Consider the following 9,725-nt stretch of genomic DNA (forward strand, 5'->3'; position numbering starts at 1 on the left):
TACCAAAAATAATAAGATTTAATGATGAATATCATTATTGGTACTTTAATGAAGTACAAAAAAATCTTAATTACTAGAAATTATAACTCAATTAATAATAAAACTCTACTTATCTTAAATTCAATTGATGATTTGTGAGATTGGGCTATTTTTAATACTACTGTTATAATTTAGCATTCTAATTACAGACATATTTAAAAAAAAAACCTGCATTTGATGGTTGTGGAATTAATTTATTTATTGACCGATGGGGAAAATAATTAGGTTTAATCAAATTTTTTTATAATTTTTAAGGTGAAATTGTAATTTTCGTTTTGGGGGTAAAATGGTCATTTTTTTAAGTTTCCGTTAGTTTTCTTAACGGATTCCAAACGGAAGTGGAAAAGTGAAAAAAAAATGTAAATTTAGGTGGATTCCAGCCAAAAAATGAAGGAATTGTGTATTTTTGAAAAAGGTGTAAAAAATTGGTGGACGGTGGATATTTTCCCTAAAATAAATTTTGCGTTTTTATTTTCTAAGAATGATAAAAACAAAAAAACATGATAAGTTGAAACATTCTAATCTGTAACCCTTATTGCTAAAATTACAGGTAAGAATTCTTTCATATGGATGGGTCCAAGACCAAACATACACATCACAGACCCTAAAATGACAAGGGAAATTTTTTTGAAGCATGATATCTTTCAAAAAGAGGTAAGCCCACTTGTGAAGTTGCTGGTCACTGGGATGGCGGGCTATGCTGGTGAACAGTGGTTTAAAGTCAGAAAAATCGCCACTCCAGCTTTCCATCATGATAAGTTGAAGGTTCGTTTTCACCTTTATAGTTCGTTTAATCACACACACACACCATTTTCAATATGCCTGTTCATATTGTTACCTGACCTATAACAATGTTTGACAATTTCTTCCATTTTTTTTTCATAAGAATATGTTACCCACAATTCATAAGAGCTGTAACGACATGCTGAGGAAATGGGAGATTTTGGTTTCAAAGGATGAGTCCTGTGAGTTAGATGTGTGGCCTCATATTCAAACTTTGACAGCAGATGTGATTTCTCGAACAGCATTTGGCAGTAGCTTTGAAGAAGGAAGAAAAATATTTGCAGTGCTGAGGGAACAAATTAATCTTCTAATTCAAGCTTCATTTTTTGCTTATATTCCAGGATGGAGGTAATTTTAATTATTAATCAACTTAGGTAGTGTTTACTTTCTGAAGTGAGAGTGTGGAGTGTGGATTTCTCCCACTCCGGTGTTTACTTACCATTTTTAAGGGGAGAGTGGGATTCCCACTCTATGGGTCCCACCTAATTTTGGATTGGGGAGTGGGATTCCCACTCTCATGGGGGGAGGTGAGAGTGGGAATCCACTCCCCCCTCTTCCTTTTTTACCCTCATAATTAAAATAAATAAATAATATTTAATAAAATAAATAATATCATATTTATTAAAAATAATAATTATAACATATTTATTTTATTAAAAAAATAAAAATAAATAAATATTATATTTAAATTAATAATATTAAACATTAATTTTAATAAATATTAATTATTTATTTAATTAATAATAATAAATATTTTATTCTAAAAAAATATTAATTTTGTACTATATTATCAATAATAATGTTTCATTTGTGTTGTTATTATTAATAATTTTTATTCACATAATTTAAATTAAAATTAATAAAAAATTATGATTTACATAATTAAGAATATTATTAATTATTATTAATTTATAAATATAATAAAATATTTATTTTATTTTCTAAATATATTTTTTATTAATTTTTTAATTACAAATTATAATTCTTTACATAAGGATAAAATTATAATTTAAAATAATTTACTCCCAATCCAAGATAAAGTAAACAAATAATTGAGATTCTGATTGACAATCCATACTTTCATTTAGTCTAAGTAAACTCCCTACTCCCACTCCCACTCTCACTCCACACTCCTAATCCAAGGATTCCCACTCCTCAAGATTCCCACTCCAATCCAAAAAGTAAACGCAGATTATTCCTCGTAGTACTCTTGGTGACCTAAGCTGTGCTAATTTTTTAAAGATATTATATCAGGTGTGTATTTATAAATCAACATAAGATTAGAAGTGGTCTTCTAAATAAAGAATCCTTATTATTATAGTGTAGAAAAGTGTTGTCAAATGTTTTAGCATATAAATAATTTCCGCGTGCCTTGCACTTAATTATGAGAATTGTTTATTGGTAGGTTTGTGCCTAATAGACTGAATAGAAAATTGAAAAGCAACCACAATGAAATGGGAGAACTGGTAAAGGGTATCATTAAGAAAAGAGAGGAAGCTCTGAAAGTTGGAAAAGCCAGCAATGATGATGACTTATTGGGTATCTTGATGGAATCAAATCACAAAGAGATTCAGGAGAAGGAAACTGGAATGAGTATTGAAGAGGTGATTGAAGAGTGCAAGCTGTTCTATCTTGCTGGGCAGGAAACTACTGCATCATTGCTTGTGTGGACAATGGTTTTGTTATGCATACATCCTGAATGGCAAGAACGAGCAAGGGAAGAGGTTTGTCAAGTTTTTGGAAATAGAGAACCAAAATTTGAAGAGCTGAACCAGTTGAAAGCAGTAAGTGATCTTACTCCTACTTAAATATCTATAGCTTTTCTAATTTGTCGAAAATTTTGGGAAGACTCAATTTCTTGTTAATTTTCAGGTGTCAAAGTCTGGATTTACAAAATATAAATTTGAACTACCATTAGGACTCTAGGCTGGGGTAGAATTATTTTTATTCTAATGATAGATCAAATTTGGAATTTGGAATTTGGAATATCCAAACATCCGCACTTGAAAACTACTTCTCCTTAAATTGATACCACTTGAATTTCTTAACCTGACCAGTGTTTGTCAATATTTTACTATCAAAGATAGAGGAAGCCACATAAATTAGGGAAAATCTTGGGAGGTGCCAACAGAACTGTGTCATCGTCCCACAACATCAGAATTATATTCTGTGATTTTCACAATTAATTATCCTTAATAAATTTGTTATCAGTCACCAAGAACAAAGAATTTCCTTGTTTGAAAAAATAATTCCAGTGTATCGTGCAGGTAAGAAAATTGAGTTCTATACAAGGTACTTAGATTATGCAGTAGTTATGGCCATGGGGGTTGGTTACTGGAAATGATAAAACCTACAAAAATGTCGAGGGTTCAAATCCCTTCTTGTACAGGGAATGGGAAGGGATTTGTTATATATGTATGTAATATTTTAAAAAGTCATAGTTTAAAATTAACTAGTAGTGATAGCTTATTTTGCAAACCAAAAGACGGGAAATCCAGTGAAATTTAGAACCTTAACTAATTTTTTTTTTTCCCCTCCCAAATGATTCCGTCATCTGTTGCAGGTAAGCCAAATTCTGTACGAGGTATTGAGGTTATATTCACCAGCACCTCTGCTTACTCGAGCTAATGTTAAGGAGATTAAGCTAGGAGAAATTGTTATACCACCTGGAGTTTTACTTTCATTGCCAATAATGCTTGTTCATCATGATCATGAATACTGGGGCGATGATGCAAAAAAGTTCAACCCAGATAGGTTTTCAGAGGGAGTCTCAAAGGCATCGAAGAATCAAATTTCATTCTTCTCATTTGGTTGGGGTCCTCGAATCTGCATTGGACAAAACTTTGCTCTGTTGGAATCGAAATTAGCTTTAGCAATGATTTTGCAGAAGTTCACTTTCCAGCTTTCACCAACTTATATGCATGCTCCTACTCGTGGGGTAACTGTATATCCACAGCATGGTGCTAATATCATTTTACACAAAATTTAGTATGCATTACTATCGCAAGTATTCAGAATTCATGCCATATAGTATATGTAGAGCAAGAACTTTATTATTTTGATTTACCGTTTTAAATTTTCTTAGTACTCTTCTTTCCAATAAAACCATATCAATGGTTTTGAAGCATTTATAACACTTTTTTTTAAGTTTTTTTTTTTTTGGGTGTTTCGGATTTTACATATTAGACATGAATTTATATCTGATCAATAATTTTACGGATTTTAATTTGTCAATCTAATCAAATCCACAAATTGATGAAATTGAATTCAAGTCTAATCCATGTGTCTGCAAATCAAATGCGAATTTGATCCAATACTTATTTAATCTACCATATTACAAATTAGTTTAAAAATTTACAATTCTATCAAATCCACAAACTAATTAAATAAAAAAATTTAATATAAAAATAATTTTACTACCTATCAAATTCAAAATTGAATAAGATTTAAATAAATTAATTGTTTAAATAAAGTTAGAATAATGCATTTAGAGTTTCAAAATATAACACATCGAAAAGAAAAAATCTCATTTGTTTAGATTAATACATAAAAATTAACTAAAATTATGAAAATTAACTATTTAGGAATTATTTTGTCTTGCTTGACCCAAGGAAGAGGAATTGTTTTGTCTTACCTTTGGTTGAATACCGATTATTATTATTTGGCGAGACCAATTAATTGTTTATACATACTTAAAAAATAATTTTGTCCAACCCTTTAATTACATTTTATTATAGGTAATTATGTATAAACTAAAGTTAGTATGTCGCATACAATTAAAAAAAAAAGAGTGCCCTGCACATATGACAAAGTAGTAATGGAAATTAATTATAAGCTACCCGAATTTTGAGATGGCTAAATATTTTTAAATAAAATAAAATTAAAAGGCTTGTAATTGGCCAATTTGTCAATATAATAATAGATGACAAACAAGTTAGACAAATTTGTCTATACAAAGGATTGTGGATGAGAGAATTATTTGAAAAGTCAGTCAATCCCTTTATATGCCAATTGATGTGATCAGGTTACATATATAAATTCTAACAAAGTGTTTGTGGTTCTACCATTATTCATTAGAAATTGTATTCAATTCTTGCCGATCATTTTTTAAATTATTGAAAAGCAACAATCTGAAAAAGTCTAGTCACAAGAGTTAAAATTTTATCTAGATAAAATAGTAATAACAAAATATGTTGGTTAAAATTCGTGAAAATAAAACATTCAACTACCTTTTTTTTTTTTTAAATTTTGTCAATGCCTTAGGAAATAAATTACTTGGTCATAAAAAATACAAAGTTGTCTAAGACAACTTTTAGTTACTATTTTTAATTTTGTGACCATAATGACTCATCTATGACTAAAAAATGAGATCTTAAAATTATAATAAATCAAAATAGCCTTAGAGACTAATATTATGTGTCATTGATGGTTTGCCTAAATTTACACGTGTTTTAGTTACAAAATATTTTGGTCACCTATAGTTATATTTCTCGACCATTTATTTTGTCACGAATGACCTTTTCTTGATTGGATACGTGTTGGTAGATTTTTATAATCAATTACTATCAATACCAATGTACAAGTATACACAACAAGTAATAAAATGATGAGTATTCAAGATCGTCTCCACAGAGATTGATGTTGCTCAAAATGCTAAAGCAATCACAATAGTACAAATCAACTTTAAAGGTCGAAGCAAACAATTGTCAAATAATTCTATCTTAATTATTAATTGCGATAGATGGAAATAAAACAATACTGTAATAAAGTAAACTAAGTTAAAGGTGTCTAAAATTCAATTGAGAATATAGTAGTTGAATGATCAAACTCTCCTAATCGGGTGACTGTTGTTTACTGAATTAGCACCAGTTGTTACAATAAGTGCTGCAGCAATGGGTAGAATAAATCTGCATGCGCAGCTATCGCATGTTGGAAATCTCATACCTTTAAATTTACTAACAATGACCAATTGTTCATATATTTATGGTATGGCATAATAACCTTTAATCTCTCTACCCTACAAGGTGAACACCTATGTCTAGAGTGTCACAAATCTTAACTTCAAGTAGTGACTCGACTTAAGAACGAGTAATAGTCTAATAATGTCCGCTAAGACATGCCATTTTGCTACTCTATCTTAACTGAAACTATTAAATGAGTGGTCAACCGAAATAACAGTTGTATTCATAAAACTATTAAAGTATAATGCTACAGCACTACTATAACAACATATAAAAACAGTCAAGAACCCATTGGATTATTTGACACTCAACTACACGTAAATTTAGTTCATATTCTGAATGAGAAAAGTAAACATAAATATACTAATTGCAGAATACATCCAAACAATTTCAAGGAAGAAAGATAATATGAGTTGAGCACGGTGAAAGACTAGTGATCCTCCTCGGTTCTTCAATGATGCCAAACAACACTCCTCAATCTTGATCTTTTTCTTCTTCTTCTTGCCTTTGTAATTAATTGGTTGGTATTCTCTCACCGCCCTTCTATGTGATGCACGCCTCCTTTTATATTCCAAATTAGGGTAAAAACCAAAGCCCATGAGATTGCATGCGTCTTAATTAGGAAACATGCAGATCACGACTTTATGGCTGACCCGCACTTTAAACTTTCTCCCGCATTACTCCCAGATTGCTACAGCACTGGTTGCTCTAACATCCGCAACAGCACTGCATTATTCCCGATTGTGCTTTTCTTCTTTTGTGGCCATTTTTTTTTCCTCTTCTTGCTCATCTAATGTCTCTGCATCCTCCTCATTAATTTAAACCCTACAATTATGCACCTATTTTTAGCACAAATTACTTGATTTAAGCAAAACTTATTAAGATCCAACCAAAATGAATGTTTATGCAAAAGGTAACCAAAATGTAATAAAAACACTTTATTTGCTCTCTAAATAATCTTGATTCCAATCTAGAATTGAAGTAATAACTCTCATTTCCTAGAGTTATCACACCCCCAAACTTAAACTATTATTTTTCCTCAAGTAATGACACATACTAACACTTCACACAAATAATCATTCACACAAATTTAGCTCTTTTATCAACTTTGCAAAGATTCTTCCACCTTCAGATCATATTCTTAATCATGTAAGATGACCATAGTAAATTAGTCCTAGACTTAAGCTTCTTTCTGTCCATAGTGTGTGTGTGCTTCTTTCGATTGAATTTTAGATATGCTATAGCATGACCAAGGGATTGCATGAAGGTCAGCAGTGAGAACACTTCATTCATAATTGGGGTAATCATAACTTTCACATACTCAACTGTGATTATTTTAGGATTGACAGACTAGGGAATATTTAACCTCCTCACTGTAACATTTATCTTTCATGTGAATGTCAATCAATTGTAATGATGACACCCAATTACTCAAATCATGCCCAAATTAGAGTTGCTGCAGCAGTAACTGTAATGTAATCTTATCTAGAGGTATCTTTTACTCAAGGCTGAACATGGGGCTCATGAACAGGCCTGGCTACTCAATGCTTTAGACAGAGGATTTTTTTTTTATATTTATGCTACAACATTGCTCATAACTCTCACTACCTTTGAACACAAGTCTGCATATGGGGTACATACTCAGATCTGGTTACTCAGCAACTTAAGCCATTGGAACAGCTTATATTCCATAGATATCACAGTTATTCAAACTTGCTTTTTCCCCCCAAACTTGAAATCTTTTCTCTTCTTTTGGCTTTGCTCTAACAATCTCATACAATTCAACCAAAGTCTAAGTGTCGGGACAGAATTTCACTTTCATCTATAACCATCTCTACTTGGCATATATATAAGGAATAACACTCAATTTATCTTCATTAGGTGTTCAAATCCATACACAAATATTAGATAATAGAGCTCCACACCACACAAACATAAACACATGCATACAAACATAACCTATGCATTCGGGAACACAACCCCCCTAAACTTGAGAGTTGTTGGGTCCTCACAAGCAAACATAACAAAGGCACACAAATTGACAACCAAAAATTTAATTTAATTTAATTTAATTTATTTATTTATTTTATAAGAACAAAAACTAGTGAGATAAGAGTACTCCCCTGTAGTGGGGATTGCAGCACATGACAGGTTGTGATCAGCGCTTCTTGGAGGCACTGCGCAGCTTATCCTTTGGTAAAGCTTTTGGCGAGGTGGCTAGCAATGTCTTTGTCTTTTTCGCTGCAGGGCTGGTGAGAAGAGTTGTGGCTGGGGTTGCTGTAGCAGTACCTGTAGACGTACTGCCTTTTCATTTGTTGGATTGTCTTGGACTGGTGCGGATAGGCTAGCTAGGAGTTTGCTGTGGAGGCTTTTGAGTCAATGCATCAGCTGCCTGGCCCTCGGCTGTGATGGCAGCAATTACTGCAAGTAGTTGCTTGGCTTGCTCAGATGTAGGCATAGCTCTGGCTGCTGCAGCAGCCAGCTCAGCATCGACTTGCTCCATTTCATCTTCAGAGGCTGAAGGTGTTGCCATTTTTTCTTTTCCCTTGTGCTTTCCTTTGCATACAAAGGCTGGAATAAGCGGTTCCACGTGAAGGTCTGCCTCCCCCTCTTCTTGAATAATGTGCTGCTTCCTAGTTTTGGATTGGGTTGGGATGGTTGGCATAGCTCTGGCTGCTGCAGCAGCCAGCTCAGCATCGACTTACTCCATTTCATCTTCAGAGGCTGGAGGTGTTGCCATTTTTGCTTTTCCCTTGTGCTTTCCTTTGCATACAAAGGCTGGAATAAGCGGTTCCACGTAAAGGTCTGCCTCCCCCTCTTCTTGAATAATGTGCTGCTTCCTAGTTTTGGATTGGGTTGGGATGGTTGGTTCCTCACGTTCTTGCTCCGAAGTGTCCTCTGCCTCTGAGGGTGAGCTATCAGTCTCAGACTTGTCACCTTCGTCCTCAGGTGGGTCCGATGGTTCAGCATCTTCTGATTCGACTTCTGCTGGTGGTTCAGTTGCAGCTTGTTTTGCTGGTTCATCTGTAGCAGTGGCTTCATTACTAGTTTCTGCTGGAGCACCTGTGGTGTTGGTGTCAAAATTGTACTGCTAAAGCAGGGAAGCAGGGAAGTTCCGGTGAGTGCGTTGTATGTACAAAGCAAATTGGTGTAGTTGGTTATCCAGGTGCTGTAGATAACTCCAAAACCAACCATTTTCCCTCTGCTGAGCTTCCACACATTGAGTGATATTGGTTCTGAATGCTTGGATGGTCTATTCTAAGCCAATAGTGCGTCTTGCGCCTATTACAACAGCTGGTTCAATAGTTGTTCCAGCACTCTCGCCAGTAACTCGCTCAATTGTACGTGCCGTAAAGGCACTATCATTCTTAATATGATCATTTCTGGCTTCAAGATGAACACCTGAAACTACACAAATGCTGGTGATAAGTGAAGGAAATAGCAAGGCAGCAGTTCGGTGAGTCTTGACTACACACTCTCGGATTTCTTTTGCAATGATGCTACACCCTCGAACAAGGACATATAGCAAAACCAATCTCTCTTGTGAAACCGTAGTAGTGTGAGTAGTGGGCATAAGCCTAGATTTTAAAATTTTCACCCACACCTTAGCAATAGGTTTCAAATCTATCATATTCACTACATGCCCTTCTTCGTTAGCCCATGATGCCCCTTCGATGGTAAGAGTTGTAAAAATTGTGGTCCACTTTTTCGGGGTTAACTTATCATGCAATTTAGCATACTCACAAGTAATTTCAGTAGGTAAATTATAAAAAGCATTGATAACACAGGAGTCTAATGGAACAAGTGTGTTTCTTACCCAGATGTTGTGCTGATCAGGGCTTACCAAATTAGCGTAAAATTCTTTGACTACTTGAAGCACATGATCATGAGGGTGATTGCAAAACTCTAACCATCCTCGCTTTGCTGCAGCACTATGAATTG

General features: G+C 33.7%; 1 protein-coding gene across 1 annotated transcript in view; it reads left to right on the forward strand.

Moving 5' to 3' along the window:
* The window catches only part of LOC18049870 (cytochrome P450 CYP72A219), a 6,279-nt gene extending 2,369 nt beyond the window's left edge, over positions 1-3,910 (forward strand). Inside the window, exons 2-5 of the mRNA XM_006442239.2 lie at positions 590-804; positions 926-1,170; positions 2,228-2,606; positions 3,386-3,910. Of these exons, the coding sequence (XP_006442302.2) occupies positions 590-804; positions 926-1,170; positions 2,228-2,606; positions 3,386-3,811 (1,265 nt within the window). The 3' untranslated portion in view covers positions 3,812-3,910. The remainder of the gene's footprint in view (positions 1-589; positions 805-925; positions 1,171-2,227; positions 2,607-3,385) is intronic.
* The last annotated feature ends 5,815 nt before the right edge of the window (positions 3,911-9,725 follow it).

This window comes from Citrus clementina, unplaced genomic scaffold (genome assembly GCF_000493195.1).
Source record: "Citrus clementina cultivar Clemenules unplaced genomic scaffold, Citrus_clementina_v1.0 scaffold_3, whole genome shotgun sequence".
NCBI lineage: Eukaryota > Viridiplantae > Streptophyta > Magnoliopsida > Sapindales > Rutaceae > Citrus > Citrus x clementina.